This window comes from Leuresthes tenuis, unplaced genomic scaffold, assembly GCF_036924035.1.
Source record: "Leuresthes tenuis unplaced genomic scaffold, fLeuTen1.0.hap1 SCAF_2, whole genome shotgun sequence".
Lineage (NCBI taxonomy): Eukaryota > Metazoa > Chordata > Actinopteri > Atheriniformes > Atherinopsidae > Leuresthes > Leuresthes tenuis.
Genome location: NW_027325356.1, coordinates 38878762 through 38899026, shown reverse-complemented (window position 1 = coordinate 38899026; position 20265 = coordinate 38878762). Strand labels below are relative to the sequence as shown.

General features: G+C 41.1%; 1 protein-coding gene and 1 pseudogene across 3 annotated transcripts in view; both read right to left on the bottom strand.

Moving 5' to 3' along the window:
• The window catches only part of LOC140302299 (uncharacterized), a 334032-nt pseudogene that overhangs the window by 126138 nt on the left and 187629 nt on the right, over positions 1-20265 (bottom strand).
• The window catches only part of pcsk6 (proprotein convertase subtilisin/kexin type 6), a 171998-nt gene that overhangs the window by 102568 nt on the left and 49165 nt on the right, over positions 1-20265 (bottom strand). The window contains exons 10-21 of one of the 3 annotated variants that reach the window (XM_072381035.1): positions 20028-20131; positions 19751-19868; positions 18933-19121; positions 18187-18323; positions 17887-18048; positions 17400-17502; positions 15074-15270; positions 11344-11431; positions 11171-11274; positions 10873-11002; positions 10375-10487; positions 9492-9631 (exon numbers count right to left, since the gene is read on the bottom strand). In XM_072381035.1, the coding sequence (XP_072237136.1) occupies positions 9534-9631; positions 10375-10487; positions 10873-11002; positions 11171-11274; positions 11344-11431; positions 15074-15270; positions 17400-17502; positions 17887-18048; positions 18187-18323; positions 18933-19121; positions 19751-19868; positions 20028-20131 (1543 nt within the window). In that variant the 3' untranslated portion in view covers positions 9492-9533. Of the gene's footprint in view, positions 1-9154; positions 9632-10374; positions 10488-10872; positions 11003-11170; positions 11275-11343; positions 11432-15073; positions 15271-17399; positions 17503-17886; positions 18049-18186; positions 18324-18932; positions 19122-19750; positions 19869-20027; positions 20132-20265 lie in introns of those variants that run through there. The other 2 variants (XM_072381036.1, XM_072381034.1) reach the window with 2 other exon arrangements.

Sequence of the window (20265 nt, the reverse complement as noted above, 5' to 3'; positions counted from 1 at the left end):
TGAGGCCCTGAATTTACTCTGTGACCACATCAGTGAGCAGCAGACAGCCCAGTCAGATGCTCCCCTCATCTTGGCCAGGGATTTCAATCATGCTAACCCCAAGACTGTGTTTCCCAAGCTCCAACAGCTGGGAGGTGTTCAAGCAAGCTGCCTCCCACAACTCCACCACAGACCTCCAGGAGTACACCGACTCTAGCACTGCATACATCACCAAATGCATTGACGATGTAACAGTCCTCAAGACCATTACTGTCCGGACCAATTAGAAGCCATGGCTGACATGAGAAGTCTACAGGCTTTTGAAAGCTCGGAACACTGCCTTCAAAGCAGGAGACCAGGTTGGCCTGAGGACAGCAAGGGCCAAGGACCTGTCACGTGGCATCAGAGAGGCTAAGAGGCAAAACTCCAGGAGGATAGCCCACTGCTTCAGTTACAGCAGAGACTCACGCAGCCTATGGCGAGGGCTACATTCAATCACGGACTACAAACCCCTGTCGCAGACCTGTGACAGCTCCCTCTCTCTGCCAAATGAGCTGAATGGATTTTTCTCACTTTGAGGCACAGAACACCACGCCTGCACAGAAGTCCCCCCCTCCTCCAGGCGACCAAGTGATTAAACTGTCTACGGACAGTGTAAGAAGAACACTCAGCAGGATCAACGCCCACAAAGTTTCTGGTTCTGACAACATACCTGGCCATGTACTGAAGGACTGTGCAGGGGAACTCGCAGATGTCTTCACAGACGTCTTCAACGCCTCACTGAGTCAGGTGGTTGTCCCCAAGTGCCAGTCACCACTATCATCCCGGTACCAAAGAAGTCCTCACCCTCCGGCTTCAGTAACTACCGTCCAGTTGCACTCACCCCCATCTTCATGAAATGGGTTGAACAGCTTGTCATGGAGCACATCAAGTCTGTTCTCAGCACTTTCTGACTACTCTATCAACTGGTTTAAGACCACAGTTCTGCCCATTAACTGTAGGTTCCAGAATATACTTGCAATCACTTTACTGTCAGGAAATATTAGATATTTAGGCATAAACATTTCCACTAGGCTCTCAGAGCTAACAAATCTAAATTACGCGCGACTATTAAAGACAGTAGAGGACGATCTTACTCGTTGAAAGTCATCTCACTTATGGGGAGAGTTGCAACCATTAAAATGATGATACTACCAAAAGTTAACTACTTGTTCTCAACGATCCCCATAAAACCATCCACTACTTGGTTTAAGTCACTAGATTCATGTATCTCCAATTATCTGTGGAAAAACAAACCACCACGTATTAGTTTAAAAACCCTACAGAAGACCAAGGACAGTGGTGGATTAGGTTTACCTAATTTTCAGCACTATTTCTTAGCCAATAGGTTACAATATATATCAAAATGATTGAAACCTAACCCATTAGATGAACCATGGATAAATATAGAACAAGCATTGTGTAATAATCTGGAAATCTTCGACCTGCCACTTAACATGTAAAATGTAGTAACATGTAAAATGCCACAAATGTTTCAAAAGCATTAACATCAGCACCTCTCTAACAGCCTGGTGGGAATTTCTTAAAATTACAAAGTCTTCACTTCTCCCATGTAAGCTTACACCCATCTGGAACAATCCTGACATCCTATACAACAAAAAAAATGCTAAACTTTACTCTATGGAAGAACAAAGGAATCAAACATCTGGAACATATAATCCAAAATGGAAATTTTATTTCATTTGATGAGCTCATATCACAACATGGGATAGGCAGCAATAAATTCCTAGAATATCAACAACTTGAGTCTATTATGACTAAGAAATATATCATCCACCAACCAGACTTACAACTCCCCATTAGGGCAGCAGAATTTTGAAGCATCTGCACCCCAAAACTACTATCAAAAATATATAAATTATTGTCTAAGATAGAGGAGACAATGTCTCAACCATCCTCAAAATAGGAGGCAGATTTATCCATCAGTTCTAATCATAACTTCTGGCCACAAATATGTTTGAACACCTTCAGAATGACACAAAATCCTAATTTACAGCTCATACAATACAAAATTCTTCACAGAACACATTATACAGGATAAAGGATGTTAAGGATGGGTCTTACACACTCAAACATCTGCTCACATTGCACAGATAACACACCTGATGATTATGCACACGCTTTGTGGTTTTATGACCTGTCCAGAAGTTCTAGCTTGAGGTCTGTGAGGACCTATCAACATGGCTAAAGTGTAGCATCCCTGCATGCCCCACACTGTGCATACTGTGACTTAGACAACATCCACATGGAAATTAACTCAGCACACATGGTCCGCACAGTGTTATGTATTGCAAAGAAAACTATTCTCATGAACTGGAAAACGAAGAACAATCTGTGTATTAACCAGTTTAGAAATTTTCTTTTAGATTATATTAGCATGGAAACAATGTCTGCCTCCTCAAAACATCAATTGCCTTAATTTCATTCTCTCTGGTCCCCACTGATTAGCTTTATCACATAGTGGTGGTGGATTGTTGCCCCGTCGCTCTGGGCACGCCACAGTGTGGGTGGGTTGGTGCAGGTCCTGGTTGGTTGCTCTTGGACCTCCGATGTGTCCACAGGTTGTTTTTAATTTTTTTTAGGGTGTTGAGGCATGCAGTGGGGTGGGGCGGTGCTTTTCCCCTGTTGGGGGCAGCCTGGGTGGGCCTGGGTGATGGTGGGTCTCAGGCCCGGGCTGCTGTGACTGGTGTGACTGCACGGTTTGTTTGTTTTTTTTTCTCTTTTCTTTATTTGTAGAGGTCCTCTGGGGTCAGGTGGGGTGGGGTGGGTGGTTGCCCTCTGGGCTGGGGCGGTTTGGTGCCTTCTGGGTGCACAGTAGCTCCCCGAATACGGTCGTGCAGGCTCCGAACCTGGTGGACATGAGGCCCTCCTGCCCTGTGGCAGGTCCCAGAAAACGGGGGTGCCTATTGCAGCCAGTCTCTGGCTGCCCTCTCAGGGGGAGCTTCTCTCCCCGGTCTATATCCCATACCCCTCTCCATTCTGGCTCCTATACACAGCACACACTCACGCACGTAGGGTTTTGGGGGCATGTGTGTTCTGTGGGATGTAGTGGATGGGGCCACATAGGTGCACTCTGCAGTTCACCCGCCCTTGTTTTAATTACACCTTAGACATTACTACTTATCAGACACACTCACACACACACATTAGGTCTTGAGGGGTGGTAGCACTGAGTGGTATCTGGTGGCCGGGGCTCTTTGGTTTTGTAGGCTGCCCAGAGGACCACGCTCCCAGTTCTACAAGGTTGGCTGCCCCTCAGTTTTAATCGCTCACTAAAATAAAATATTGAAGAGCCAGAGGGGCAAGGGGACACTTATATACTCATAACTAAGCACAGTTATCATGTAGGACCTGTGCCTTGTGTATTGCATGAATGTGTGTGTGTGCATGTGTATGCACACACACACATTCATTAGCCCAGTAGCATGCTCGCTAAGCAGTTGATGTGTTATCCTGTGATTTGAGGTTATCTATATCCACAGCTGTGTTGTATGTGATTGCCGCTTCTTGTGCTTGTTTGTTTGTTTTTTCTCTGCTTGTCTGCTTTCAGGTGCTCCTGGTGGCGCTAAGGCTGGATTCCCCACAGAGGCCGTGGATTGTCTTCTATTTTGTTTTTACAGGTGTAGCAGCTGGTTATCCGTTTTTTTCTTTCTATTTTTGTTCTGTTTCTTCTTCTTTGCTCTTCCTATTACATATTGTAACAAAAATAAATAAATAAGCAGTTGATGGGCATCAAGGAGAGCTTTACATTCATAAAGCTTCTCTTGGTAAAGCAAATCTGTTTGGCATAAAAGGTATTCAGATTACAATTCTGTTGTCATAATGCTGGACAGGACAAGGGGAAAAAAAAAGAAGACTGTTCTCCCCCCTCCTTGGACCCCTTCCAATTCCGAAATACCGGTCCAATCTCTTGACCAAGGATGCCATCGCCACCCATCCCTTACACATCTTGACAATAAAGACTTTTATGTCAGAATGCTTCATTCAACACGATCATCCCCCAACAGCTGATCATAAAACTGGACCAGCTGGGACTGAACACCTCCCTGTGCAAGTGGCTATAGGACTTCCTGACGGGGAGACCACAGGTAATGCGGGTCAGCAGCAGCACATCCAGCACCATCACCCTGAACACGGGGACCTCCCAGGGATTTGTGCTGAACCCCCTCCTCTTCACCCTGCTGACCCACAACTACACACCGCTGCACAACTCCAACCTTCTGATCAAGTTTGTGGGTGACACAACCATGGTGGGTGTCATCTGCAACAACAATGAGACAAACTACAGGAGTGAGGTGAGCCATCTGACCTCATGGTGCGTGCACAACAATCTCTCCCTGAATGTGTCAAAGTCAAATTTATTTGTATAGCACATTTCATGTACAAAACAATTCAAAGTGCTCTACATAAAATAAAAGCCTTGCAACAGGGAGCAGAAAAAGCATTAAAATATGTAAAAGAATATAAATAGTAAGAAATAAAATAATTAAAATGAATAAAAACAAGCAACAGTCTCGATAAGATAAAAGATACTGTGCAGATTTCATGCATAGACACATGAGAAAAGAAATGTTTTTAACCTGGATTTAAAAATGTCTACATTTGGTGACAGTTTCATTTCCACTGGCAGTTTGTTCCACTTGTTTGCAGCAATAACAGCTAAATGCTGCTTCTCCATGTTCAGTCTGGATTCTGTACTGGACCAGCTGACCTGAGTCCTTGGATCTCAGAGCTGTACTAAGTTTATATTCTCTGAACATATCACAGATGTATTTTGGGCCTAAACCGTTCTGGGATTTGTAAACCATCAGTAGGCTTTTAAAATCTATTCTGTGACTGACTGGAAGCCAGTGTAAAGATTTTAAAACTGGTGTGATGTGGTCAGATCTCTTAGTCCTGGTTAAAACTCTAGCAGCAGCACTTTGGATGAGCTGCAGATGTTCAATGCTCTTTTTGGGAAGTCCAGTTAAAAGACCATTACAGTAATCGAGTCCACTGGAGATGAATGCATGGATGAGTTTCTCCTGGTCTTTTTGGGAGAGAAAACCTTTAATTCTGTTAATGTTTCTGAGTTGGTAAAAAGCAGCCTTGGTGACAGCTTTGATGTGGCTGCTGAAAGTCAGATCTGAGTCATCTGCTGGGCTGCAGTCGTCTGGTGACAGAGACACATAAAGTTGTGTATCATCTGCATAACTGTGATAATTGATGTTAAATTTCTGCAATATCTGACCCAAAGGTAGCACATACAAGTTAAACAGAAAAGGTCCAATAATTGACGCCTGGGGGACTCCACAAGTCATGGCCACTCACTCAGATTCATAGCTGCCAATTGTAACAAAATAACTCCGGCCTTCTAAATATTACTTGAACCAGTTAAGGACCGCTCCAGAAAGTCCAACCCAGTTTTCCAGCCACATAATTTTCATTCAGATCAATGACTTTCATTCAGAAAGATCTTTTGAACAATCTACTGAATGAACAAACAACATTTTTGGACAGGCTATTTACAAACTATTTACACACTCTGCGCCCAGGTGCTGGACATATTATTTGAATTGAATATTAGGCACACCACTCAGCAACTCTTGTCATGCCATTTTGCCATACTCGATTCATTGTGGAGAAGTTTCTCTCACAGTTTACGCTGGAAACTGGGATGACCAGCACAACTGCTGCTAAGTGGCTCAGCAAGGGATACATTTGTCCCCATTCATCACACTCACTTGCCAGGAGAGACAGAACTTCAGATTGGTTCTTGTTCTAGAAAAAAATATTTTTGTTTTGTCTTAATCTTGAATTGAATAATAAATTTAAAAGCCATGTCAGCTGTTGGTACAGGGCGTTCACAACCCGCCGCCTCTGCTGCTGAAGCGGCCAAAGAAGCCGAAGCAGGCATATTTAATAATCCATCTCTACATCGGTTTCTGCAATAATAAGTTTCAGCCTTCGATCGATCGATCGATCGATCGATAGATTTCCCCCACTTTAACAGGGCTCCCAAACTGCAGGTGTACTTGTTGTTCCCAGAGTTTCTAAAAGTAAAATGGGAGCCAGAGCCTTCAGTTATCAGGCCCCTCTCTTCTGGAATAAGCTGCCAGGACAGATGATGGGAAGCAGACACCCTTTTTGCCTTTAAGACTAGGCTTAAAACTTTCCTTTTTTTGATAAAGCTTATAGTTAGGGATGGTTCAGGTGATCCTGAAACATCCCATATTTACCCTGCTATAGGCGTAGACTTCTGGGAGGCCTAATCTGTCACACCTTTCCTGACTTTGCTGTCTTTTTTCCCCATTTAATTTCTCAAATGATATACATTTGGCATTATTGTGGTTATTAACTTGTGTTTCCCTGTTCAAACAGGTTACCTTTAAATGGTGTTACGGTGTTTTTTTCCCCTCTTTTCTGTCTTCTCAAACTCCATCAGGTCGAGGCGGATGGCCACCCTTCCTAAGTCTGGTTCTGCCAGAGTTTTCTTCCTGTGAAAAGAGAGTCGTTTCTCTCCACTGTCGTCTCAGGCATGCTCAGAACGGGAGATTGGACTGAAGAGAAGTTTTGGTGCACACTATTGGATTCCTTAACTAGAAAATTGTTTTTGAATTGGCTCTGTAGGAATGAATTGGATTAATTTTTAAATGAAATTAATTAATTGGATTTGATTGGATTAAGATTACAATGAATTGAACTCCAATTGGATTGAATTGGACTATGTTATTTAAGTGCCTTGAGATGACATTTGTTGTAATTTGGCACTATATAAATAAAACTGAATTTAACTGAATTGAAACAAACTTAAATCTGTATTTAAGTTTCACACCAGTCACATGAAAAAACTCCAACTGAGTGTCCTCAAATTATTGTGTGGAGGTGTGTAACTCACTCAATAGCTGAATGAGGTATTGCAGCGAGGCCAGTATAAAAGCTCATTTAAAATAAGCCTTGTTCCTATTAGAGGCAAGCAAAAAAATAAAATGCTTTCATTGGTTAAAGTGATAGCTGTATATATATATATATATATGTAAATGTAGATGTATGTATATGTGTATATGTATACATGTATATAGTTCAGTCACTTCTTCACTCCAAACATCAAGCTTATAAAGCTCTCCTGTCCTGCCCTGAATCTCTAACCCTGAAATCCTCCTTCGCTGCAGTGAAAGCTGAGACCCAACGTGCCCTTTGGGTCATGGAAGACACCTGGTGGGTGCAGAAGGCTCAGGAAATCCAACACTTGGCAGACTGCAACAACAACCAGAGCTTCTATGACACCATCAAATCTCTGTACAGCCCCGGAAAGCGGGGCCTTGCCCCTGTCCGCTCTGCTGATGGATCCACTCTTCTTAAGGACCGTCATGGTTGTTGGGCACAGCACTTCAAGACTCTGCTCAACAACACCAACCCCACTGATCCCCCCCATCCTTGATAAACTGCCTGACCTGCCACCAGTCACACATCTGGACTCCTCACCACAATACCCAGAGACTCGCCAAGATATCAAAAGCTTGAAAAACAGTAACAAGAAACAATAAAATAATAATAATCCACTAATATAATCAAGATGGAGTGTTTCCACACCATGTCACTAAGTATCTGACTAGATCCCTATACAATACAATACAAGTTGATGGTTTAGATTAAGCTATTGGCTCAGAGAGATTAACTGAACAAAAACAGTCTTAGTACAAATGAGGTTCTAATGATATTTCTAAATCAGAATACTTTGTTGATCCCCAGGGGGGAATTATTTTTGTTGCAGCTGCACCCATTTAAAGAATAGAATATACAAATAATAATAATAAAACTAAGCATAAGAAATAGAAAAATATATATATAGCAAATATAAAAAGTCCAACAATGTTAAAAATAAGTAGACACTCTTATGTAAATATTTACAGTTATTGCACATATCCACTACAGAAGATGTCAAACTTATAAACTGGAGTTGTAGAATCCTATTGCCACAGGAAGGAACGACTTTCTGTGTCATTCTGTGGTGCATTTTGGTAGAATCAGTCTTCTACTAAAACTGCTCCTGTGTTTAAACAGTGTGTCATGGAGTGGGTGGGAGACATCGTCCAAGATGTCGTACAGCTTCGACAGCATCCTCCTCTCTTACACTGCCATCAGAGAGTCCAGCTTCACTCCTACCACATAACTGGCCTTACGGATCAATTTGTCAAGTCTGTTGGCATCTGCTACCCTCAGCCTGCTGCCCCTGCATGCAACAGCAAATCCTCTCTCTTAATAGAGACAATTTTATTGGTAAATCACTGTTGACAGTAAAAGTAATACTGGCTCAACAAAGCTCAGACTTTTCGTCAGTCTGGCTACAGTGCTGAAAAGAACCTGGAATCCCTACCAAGTTGACTTAAATACATTTTTTGCTATTAAGATCAACATCAGTGCACTGAACTTTGATTCAGGATAAGGACAGTGATGTTACCTGGCAACCATACTTGATTATTCTTATTCTCTTCTATCAATAATCAATAAGCAGCAGTTCTAGCTTTACAAAGGGCTTTCTTATATGTTATTCGACTATCTTTCCAGACTACACCATTTTCTTTTCAACTTTCTTGTAGTCTGCTTTAAAGTTCATATGACTTATACCAAGATTGAAATTGAAATTGTTGTGCTGTCAGCAGGACAATCAAGCTTTGTTTAGTTTTAGATAGCCGTCCTCTGTTGTTGCACATGGCAGAAAAAGGTCAGAGATTCAAAAGAGCTAAAAATTAAAAATAGGGCTAGGATTGATTAATATCACCAATAAAACAATTACATTACTCAAAATTTTTAAATTAAAGAATGCATTTTTAGAGGAATGGTGCTCCAACCCTCCAACAGAGTTCCACAGATTTGTTGAACCGACCTCAAGGCATAACTGTTGTGGCAACAAATGCTGCTAAACAACTTACTGAGGCACCTCCTATTTGTTTTATTTCTCTTATTCATCTTTATGTGTATGCTTGTTGTGTTTTTGGGAATCATGGAAAATAATGAGATGGTAATGAAATGATTAGACAACTGAAAGTAAATAAGAACAGTAAAGCAAAGAGCGGTAGAGGTAACAATAGAGGCATATTGACATAAGTAATCAGCTAATAAACTGTCTCATAATCACTTAAAATAAGCTTTTATTTAAACTAAGCTGAAATATTCATAGAATGAAAACAAATGAATAAACCAGACATAAAATACCACTTAATTCTGAGCTTCAATGTTTACTGTATTTCAGTGAAAGCAACAATTTTTTTTGTGAATTCCTCATTCAGTTCAGCACATGGTCAGAGCAGAATTTCTATACACTTGCCATATGCTGCAACATCCCTATAACAACTTACACATGTGAGAGTTTTCTAAGGGTTTGCATTTTAATGTCTCATTTTTTAATAAAGAGAAATAAATGACTATTAGACTTGTCCAAAGTGTGAGATGTGAATTCTTTTTTTTCTCACTGATTTAGAGTAAGACAGGAAGAGGTGTAGGTGCTTGGCTCCTCATCCATTCATCAGACAGGTACGGCAGCAGAACTGACGGTAAAACTTCCTCTCACAGAGACGGTTGGATTTCACCATCTCACAGAACACCTCATCAGCTGACAAACAGATAAGAGAATCAGCAAAGAATCAGCATAATTAGAATTAGATTTTACTGTCAAGTTAAGCTATTTTTTTTTTTTGCATTGCTCTATCTTAACAAAATATGACAACCATCTGCAAAAGAAGAAATGTAAAGATTATGCTTAACTTACAGTATCAGTTAAAAGTTTGTACACACAAGTTAGTATGGTATAGTAATCTTCTCGCCTATTGACATTAACATAAGAGAATGTAGCCTAAGAATGGGACACACATAGAAAACAGCAAAAACATAAAAAAGTATGTTGTTTTCACTGTAAACAATTACTGTAGAAAGTCACAGAATATATATCTATGCATACCCAAACAACACTTTGGATACAGGCCCAAAAAACTTTGACATGGAACAACAAATACCAAGAAACACTAGCTTTAAGTAATTTGAATTAAGCTGGGTTTTGCTATTGTAGTCTCTGCACATGTGAGCTGAGCACTGCCCTCACCATGACTACAGACACAAGGAGAGGTTTTGCCAAAAAAATATGAAAGAATAAAGAATAAAAATAAGGAACAGCAGATGGTGAAATATCCATAGCTCGACTTTATCACTCTGTCAGCAACCTTTGTGATTATATTGCTGACTCTACTGTTGTGGTTCAGCCAAAAAGCACTGAATAACAAACAGCAGATCTTATAAGAGCTGCTCCAATGATGCCAGAAGATAAAATGAAGCTAGTGTGGGTAATAGCTTCTAACTTACCATTATTACAAGATGCATTAACTATGCAGGTCCTGCTGATCAGACTGTAACCTGCTTTGCATTTGGTGCATGTTGTTCCTGGACCACTGCAGCTCAGACAATTTTTCTCACACCTGGAGAAACAGAGCATAATAAAACCTGGTGACTTGAGCTAAAAGTATCAAAACCTTCACAACCATATATCCAAGAGCCATATTCGTTTTCTAATCTAGTAACAGAAAGAAGCAACCAGCCATTTATCAATAACTGTACTGTTAAAGGATTATTTTTCAATTCTTCTATACTATAAAGTGAAACTGGTGTATTATGTAATTTTGCAAAAGAAAATTTCAGTTGCATATGTCTGTGTAGATTCTCAGTCATCCAGGTGATGGTAAGGTTCCTAGAACTTCTTAGGACTGTTAGTTGCATAATAAAAAAGTAACAATGATAAAACTCCAAAAAATTTCTGTAGAAGTTTTCTATTTGGGGCAAAGGTTTTGAGGACATTTTAGTAACCTGTGACAAATCTTATGAGAAAGTCCTTCTGCCTTTCCAGAGTAGTATCCAGGAGCACAGGCCTGCACACATCTCCATTCCTGCTGTAGGTAGCCATCAACACACTGAATACACTCCTCTTTATCTGGCCCTGGAAAACACAAATATGCAATTTAATGTAATGCAAGATCAAACCCAAGTCAATTTACATAGTGCTTTTAGGAAGATATAACGTGGGTCTTATGACATGGAAGGATTTCTCTCTGCAGCTTTTGTTAGAGATGTAGTGAGACTGCATTTGTCCTCCAAACCAACTCACCTGTACAAGTCTTACATGAAGAATGGCACGGACTGCACATCATCTCTTCCAGGTGAAAAAAGGTTCCGTTGGTGCAATCAGGAACACAAATCATACCTGCCAGACTGAAAGAAAAGCACTTCATTACAATGTGTTTTATAAATCTCATGTTTATCTTATTTCTCTTTACTTACCTATAGCCTTCACTGCAACCTGTGCATCTGTCTGCATACCTCAGACATGTCACACAGCTGTCATGGCATTTCATACACTGTCTCTCATCTGGCATAGACAGCATACATAAGCATTATTATAGCTGGTTGATAACAATATTAACAACATCAGGTTATTTCATATGCGATCATGTTATTGAGGGTGCCTTCTTTTCAAGTAACAGAGACATATCGATAGACTGAAAGGAAAAGCTACATATATATCTAGCATTTTCAGAAAAGTCATGTTTATGTCAAATGTCAAATAACTAAGTTGAATATGTCTCTATAATTTCTTAGAACACATTTGCAAAGACACTGGTTTGAATCATTTGAAAGCTAAATTGTTATATCCATGTTTATAAGCTACACTCTTCAATCTTCAGTTTCACCAACATTCCAACGTCTATCTGTCATTAGGACAGTGTGAGGCCATAATTAAACCAGGGTCCCCTTAAAAAAGATAACTGAAATACAAAAAGATGTCATAAAAACTAGAGTTACAAATGTAACTACAGTTATATGAATTCTGGATGACCGCTAGAGGGTGGTGCTTTAGCACTGGATATCTCCATCTCACATATATGCAGGTCGAGTTATTGTACCAACAAAGTCACCTGTGACCATGTGATGAGGTAGGGTGCACGCCCCAGTATAAGAACCCCACGTCATCACGCAATCTATTCCTACAGAATCTTCTCGCCAAGATTCCGAGTGACAGACTGCTCTGGTGGTCATCCAGAATTCATAGAACCGTAGTTACATTTATAACTCTCATTCTATTTCATTCCTCCAGACCACTAGAGGGCAGTGTTTTAGCAGTGGATGACTCATGCCAACAAGGTCACGAGGAATGCTTACCACATTAAGGCATGGAAGCTGTTGATAGAACAGCCTTTGCCACAGCAGGTAGAGCAGCACATGTTCAGAGCAGAATTTCTATACACTTGCCATATGCTGCAACTTCCCTATAACAACTTACACATGTGAGAGTTTTCTTAGGATTTGCATTTTAATGTCTCCTTTTTTAATTGCTATGATGAACAAAAAAAACTTGGAGAGCAAAGGTACCCATAAGATGGTAAATGGTAAATGGACTTGTACTTGTATAGCGCTTTTCTAGTCTAGCCTGACCACTCAAAGCGCTTCACTACATGCCGCATTCACCCCACTCACACACATTCATACAGCACGTCTTAGGATATAACTACGTGCTTTCTAAGCATTCACACACATTCATACCCCCAATGATACACTGGGGGAGCAACGTGGGGTTCAGTGTCTTGCCCAAGGACGCTTCGACATGTATCCTGGGGAAGCCAGAGTCGAACCACCGACCTTCCGATTGGTGGGCGACTGCTCTTCCTCCTGAGCTACAGCCGTAAGATTCCCAGGTTGCTGCAGTACAAATATTTTGTGGAGAGACCCCCTTCAAGGCTGCCCATGATGTGGACACCCTCCAAGTAGAGAGGCACCGCAGGTAGGACCTGCGACCTATAAGCATGTAAAATCACATTGACAATCCACTTGGAAAGCCTCTGTTTCGACAGAAGTTGACCTTTCCTACAACCCCCATAGCAAACAAACAGTTTGTCAGATTTACGAAAAATGGCTGTAGCCCCCACATACGCCTTGAGTGCACAAACAGAGCAAAGCTGCTCTGACAGCTGTTGCTTGCTGTGACGAGCTTGGTGGACTGAATGCTGCCAACACAACTGCTTGGTTTACATGTGAGGGAGGCACCCTCTTTGGCAGGAAGGAGGGATTGGGTAGGAGGGTAACCCCCGACCCATCCGGATACCAACACATACACATCTGACTCACTGACAGGGCGTGGAGTTCACCCACTCGCTTTGCCGATGTGATTGCCAGCAGAAATGCCGTCTTTGCAGACCGCCACCTGAGTTTTGCCTCTCCTATGGGTTCAAATGGGGGCCGACACACTAACCTCAAAACAAATGTCAAGCCCCATGATGGTACCGCAGTGATCCTTGATGGCCTACGCCTCTGTGCACCCCTCAAGAACTGACTAACCAGATAGTGTGACCCCACTGTCAGGTTGTTCACTCTGGCATGTCCTGCCGAAATGGCCGCCGCATATATCTTTAAGGTTGATGCACATCTGCCTGTGTCCAATAATGACTGCAGGAAACGGAAAATGATGGCCACTGAGCAGTTCTCCTGCACCTCACCCTGTGTCTGGCTCCACTGGGAGAAAAGCTTCCACCGAGGAGGGGGCCCTGGATTCCCCCTGTAGTAGTTTCAGCAGCACTGGAAACCATGGCCGCCCTGACCAACTGGGGGCCACCAGTAGCAGTCTGTGGCCAAGCATGAGCCATGGCATCCTGTCCCAGAGGGCTGGTCCCCTCCTATTAATGAGTACCAAAGGGAACAATGTGCGGGTGAGGCAAAACGTCCACCTCTGCTCTGCCATATCGGTTCAAAACCATCTCCACCACCTCTGGGTGGGGTCTCCAGTCGCCCTGTGTAGCTAAGGCTATATAAACACAGCCTCAAAAAAACAAGTTAGCGAGCTAACATACCTCTGACGAAGTGGTCGCTGCAGACACTGGCATTAGCAGTCTCTGCTCCTCCCGACCGCAGACATAGGTTTAAAATCCACTGAAATCCACGGCTGTAGCTCAGGAGGAAGAGCAGTCGCCCACCAATCGGTGGTTCGACTCTGGCTTCCCCAGGATACATGTCGAAGCGTCCTTGGGCAAGACACTGAACCCCACGTTGCTCCCCCAGTGTATCATTGGGGGTATGAATGTGTGTGAATGCTTAGAAAGCACGTAGTTATATCCTAAGACGTGCTGTATGAATGTGTGTGAGAGGGGTGAATGCGGCATGTAGTGAAGCGCTTTGAGTGGTCAGCTAGACTAGAAAAGCGCTATACAAGTACAAGTCCATTTACCATTTACCATTTTACTTTTTACGGCGTTGTTCTGTGAGCTTTTTACATTTCTCACCTTTGTGAACGACTATCTTCGATACTCTAAAAAACCCTTTTCCTTTTCTCCGTTAGAACGATTAGAGCAACTGTAAACCACACAAAACACCGGCATTTTTTCAGATGACAGATACTAAGCTTACTTCCTGCCCTCGATCTGAATTTTCTTCTTTTCGTCTTACGATACAGCAATACGACGTCACCTGAAAGCAATCTATTGCGAGAAGATAGAATAAACAGATTGCGTGATGACGTGGTAGTCTTATACTGGGGCGTGCACCTTACTCCATCACTTGGTCACAGGTGACTTTGTTGGTGTAATAACTCGACCTGCACATATTGTGAGGTGGAGATATCCAGTGCTAAAGCACCGCCCTCTAGCGGTCAGGAGGAATGTAATAGTACTTAAGATATTTGCTACTTTTCTTTTACTCAAGGACTAAGGATGGTATTATTTTCATGGTTTCTTTTGAATTAGCCAAACATCAGCAAGTCTCAGACTGAGCCTCAATAAAATACTTGATCTCATGCTCCATATAAGCCCAGAAATGTAATTTTTTTTATTTCAATTAATTATCTTCACTTCAGAATCCAGCACCTAATATTTATTTCACTCATGATATCACCCATAGCCAAACACATACACCCAATTGCTGATCATCACATTATTGAAAAAACAAAGCAGACCTCTGATAAGCTTGTTTGACGCATATCAAGGGAAAGCAAATTTGATTGATGCTGTGAATATATCCCACTCACTCTCATCTGCAAAGAAACCAGGGGGGCAGGTGTCGGTGCAGCTGGAGTTGAGCATGTTGAAGTAAAGGCCTCTTCTGCAGGAAAGGCAGTCACCAGCTGATTGTCCAACACATCTCTCACAACCTTTATAACAACGTCTACAGCGCCGAGATGCTATGTTCCCGTAGTGTCCCAGTGGGCAGTGGCTCACACAGGTTCTACATCCACACAAAGAATGTTAAAGGAGAGTTAGCTTACACCAGAATAAATGTTATTTGTAGGGCCGGGACTCGATTAAAGAAATTAATCTAATTAATTAGAGCCTTTGTAATTAATTAATCGAAATTAATCGCCTTTTTAATCGCATAAAAATATTTGCTTAACCAACCATGCTCTTGTCCGTTTTTTAAAAAAAATATTTTTTTGTGCCTTTTGATGGACAGGATAGATAAAAAAAAGAGACAGAAAGCAGAGAGAGGGGAAATGACATGCAGTAAAAGGCCGTCCGATGCGGGATTCAAACCGGGCCAACTGCAGCGAGGACTGTAGCCTCTTTACACGGGCGCCTGCACAACCCATTCCATCCGTCTGTTTTTTAAAACAAAATTTCCCATCCACGGGGCCAACCAAAGTGGTCTCATCAGCTTCTTCGTTCATGTTTGATTATTGTTCACTGTGGTTTGTTGTCTGAAGTCGGTGGCAGCGCCAGAGTATTTTTTAACTACGGTGGGGCTCAAATCAATGCTATAATTTCAATGTGAATATATATTCAATAAAACAACAGCTCCCACAGCTAGAAACGCACACACAGACAGAGAGACGGTATAGTTAATAGTTAAGTTGTCCTAAAGCCATATATAGTCTACCACACAACAGCCAAGAGTTAAAACACAGCCACGACAAATTAAGTAAGTTAATTAGTGACAGGTACCTTGGACTCAGGACACAGATGCAGGGTCAGTTCGGATTCAAAAGGGTTTTATTTTCAAACAAAGCACACAGAGCAAGGCAGGGCGAGGATCTCCAAGCAGAGCAAAGAAATGGGCTATGAAAACCTAACCGCTCTCCTCAGTATCTATGGTGGAGGACGAGTGCAGCTATGAAAGTTAACCAACATAAATCTCCATGTTGGGAGGAAAACAGAAATGCTATGAACAATTTAACAAAACGAACTCTCACGCTCTCCTAATGAGGTGGATTTAAACAAAGGATGCACTCGAAAAACAGAGGCACTATGAAACTTTAACTATGAATTTAAAGCTCTCTTTTGACGGAAGCGACTATGAAAGGTTGCAACGAAAAATCTCTCCTTAAAAACGGAGGAACAATCAAGGCTATGAATCTTACCGTTTTGAATAAATAAACTAAGACAATAAACTATGAATAAATTACAAATCAAGATAGCTCTGCAGGAGGATCACTGCAGGCTCATGGAACAATGACTGTGACAAACTATGGCTCAAGGTAAGGCATGTAATGAGGCTCATGAGAAGAGATAACATACTGGCACAAGGGAAGACAAGGGAAATGCAGATTATTTGAACACATGAGGGACCAAGGGGAACAGGTGGAAACACTTGGGAATCAGGGAAGACAATCAGATGCCTGACACAGGAGGAAGGGCAAGATACCTGAAACGAGAGGAGAAAGTCAATGATTTTTCAAAATAAAAATGACGAGACAAGACATGAAACAGAACGTAAATCGTGACAATTAGGCAACAAGACCGCAGCAAGGAAGAGCATGAAACAGGCAACACGTAAAATGCAATAACAAAGTCAGCAATGTTTTCAAAAACAGACGAGCATGCTCTCAAAGCGCGATCACATGAGTGACGTACGTCATCGCAGCTGCCTGACATGGAGGCGCTGTTGGACTCTGCACTTCTCTTGGTTTTATGATAGGGTTAACACAATTCTTGGTGGGGTTACAGCCCAACCAAGCCCTATGTCTGAAGTCATGAACATTAGTTGGTGCTCCAATTTAATGGTATGCCTGAAACTCATCCAGTGAGAAACGTTCCGCGGTGCAAAAATAAGTGCGATAAAATTCTCAATTTTCAATGCATTATTTTTTTATGTAATTAATTAATCTTAATTAACGCATTAAAGTCCCGTCCCTAATTATTTGCATGATCTTGTTTCAGGATTGGACATGGGGAAGACATTGTTAAATGTGTTACGCTTTTAGAAACTGAAAAAACCCTATAACAAAGAAAAATAGCAAAAAAAATTAAGCAACAAACTGGTTCTTGTTTCACCTGGTCTAAAATAATTAGATTAAGAAACATTCTTGGAGCAAAATGGAAGCAGGTATGATTTGTTTTGGTACTGTTACCTACCCTTACCTGCCATTTTTTAAGTTGCCCAAGCTGAAGTGGATACAGTTGAGACAGTGTTCAGCATCTACTCCGTCACAGCCTTGGTCTCCACACTCGCTGTGGCATGGTCCTTTATGAGCAGCATACTGATTCATCATTATTATGATTATCATCAAAGTAATCACTTGTAAATAAAATCAATCTTTATAATGTCTGCATGAATATCACAAATATCATAATTTATAATTCTATGTTTACTGTCAATCAATGAGACCAAATATTGTCATATAATTCTGACTTATTATACTGATCAACTACAAATCAATCAGTACTCTTACAAAAAAACTTTATTGATAGAATATAATACATTTCAATTTAGAAATGGAAAGAAATTTGTCTCTAGAAAAGCGTACTTGGACATATCCAGAGACGTTTGGGCAATCAGAGGTTTCTGTCCTCTATGTTTTCAAACTTTCACTGAAAAATATATAGAACTTTTTTTTTATTCTTTCACCATTGTACTCCTCTTCATCTGTCTCCTCTTGCAGCTCTGGCTTCTCAAGGATCTCCTCTGAAGCAGGAATCTCCATCCTTGAGTGGGGATGCTGAGCACTGTAATGTTGGTAAGGGTTCTCAGACGTGCCATAAAGAATCAGAGTCCATTCTTTTAGGTTCCCTGTAACAGTCATATAAAAATTACTGAAGATAGCAGTTATACTTTAGTATTAGAGCTGTAAGTAATTCTGGATGATGGCATCCATTTAATGGTTTAATTAAATGTAAGCCTGAGTGTTTCTGCATTCATGGATCTTACCCAGCAGATCAGGCTTACGTTGCATTGTCGGTGAATCAGTAATCTCCAGTGTCCACGTACCCTCTGCCCTTTCACCCCAAAAGTGAACTGTCATGAACTCCCAATTCCTGAAGCCTTTCTTGGAACTGTCAAACAATCTGTAAACACAACTATTATGTTTTGATTATGTATCTGATATCACATGTATCCTGACATAACATGTCGCCGCCAGATTGCGACCTTGACCGCCATCTGGGTCATCTGGTTCTGCCAGAGGTTTCTTCCTGTTAAAAGGGAGTCATTTTTCTCCACAATCGCCTCATGCATGCTCAGGACGGGAGATTGGATCAAAGAGAAGTTTCCATGCAATCTGCTAGTTAAATGAGACTGCAACATTCAGCAGAACATTACAGAAAATTGAGCAAAAAGACGTAAAAACCTGAGGTGGATGGAAAAGAGCTCTGTGTTCTGTTACTGTCAATAAAGACACTGATGGACAACACCTAATTATGTGTGATTTCTCACCTGCTTTTTGATTGTATAGCTAATTGTGTAGACAGTAAATTTAAGGGGTTGATACATGTATTAAATCCGTTATGGGGTATTTATGGTTATATTTGTCAGAATGACAAAGACACCAAGACTTTATCTAACAACAAATTCTACAACTGGTATTGACAGAATTGTCCCTTTAATGAATGCCCATGTTGGGCTTAATATATGATTGAACCTGCAATTTGCATTCCTGTGTACAGTAGAGCCCTTACCTCTTGGCCAGTAGTTGTGTTCCTGTCCCTGATGGAGAGATGAGGTTTATCTCCAGGTCTCCTCGGCGTGGGTGAACAATGAACACCTTGACCACCACATGCTCAAGGTAATCTACATGTTGCTCAGGTTCTTCTGAACATCCAGAGGTAGTTATGCTGCTGTTCAGCCTCTGACCAGCATAGATGTGCCTAAAATATATATATATATTTAAAATATAAAATGTATATATGTAACTGCACTGTCTCAGCGTTTTTTTTTTTAAAGGAATTTGAAATGTATGTACCCTATACAGATAACATTATTATTAAAGGTTGTTGCTCTAATATGATATTTGGCTGTTTTAAGTATTTTAAAGGTTTGTTATGTTTCCCTATTTTTCTTGTATGATATATAGCATGTTCATTACTTTGATGATATTTTCTTTGTCTCTGAAAATGCACGTTTTAGCAGTAATTTGCTTTTATTTATTTTCTATTATTCTGTTACAGATTAGGGTTGTATCAACAGGTGGTTACAATAGAAAATATGCATCAAAGTTATCTGACGACAATACAACAAGAAAAAGAATGGAAGAGGATGAACAATAAGCAATGTCATCATAAGATTGTCTGAAAATTCTATGTTTAACAATAAAAAGTAAGATAACAACATAATATCAAGACGTGGGGACAATGCTGCTGTCAAAATACAGCCAAAAGACCTAGAAAGGGGTGCACAATAGAAACTGTGTTAGTTTGATAATTCACACACTAACATTTGAAGGCAAATTATTATTTTTTTCTACACAATGACTTAACCTGCTTGGGGTTCTTCTTACTTGGTATGGCGCTCAGGCATCTCACTACAAGTGTGCTGAGGAGGAACAGTTCTCCATTTTGTGGCCTCCAGCACCATGGCCTCTGCATCCACTAGACCAAAACCATACAGGTGGCTGACTGTGACAAAAGACATCAAAAGAAGAAAATGATTATACTTCTACAAACACCAAAGGTTTCAATATTGTTGAACTGGCCAGAGTGAAGTACCACACACACAAAAAAGTATAACATTCAGTCAATGTACTATGTTAGCATTAGAAGTAGAATGGAGTGTGCCTCTGTGTCCAGCAGCATTGGTCTTCCAGTCATCAGCTTTCAGGTGGACTGGTCGGGATGTCTTCACCAGTAGATGCTGCACATCCCTCCATGTGAGTAAAAGACTGCAGAAAACAAAGACACTGCTCATCTTATCTGGATGCAGACTGACTCATAACCTCCTTTGTGTTAGTGCTGTTTGGCTTTCTGTTAATTAATCAATCAATCAATCAATAAATTAATTTAGTGACACAAAGTT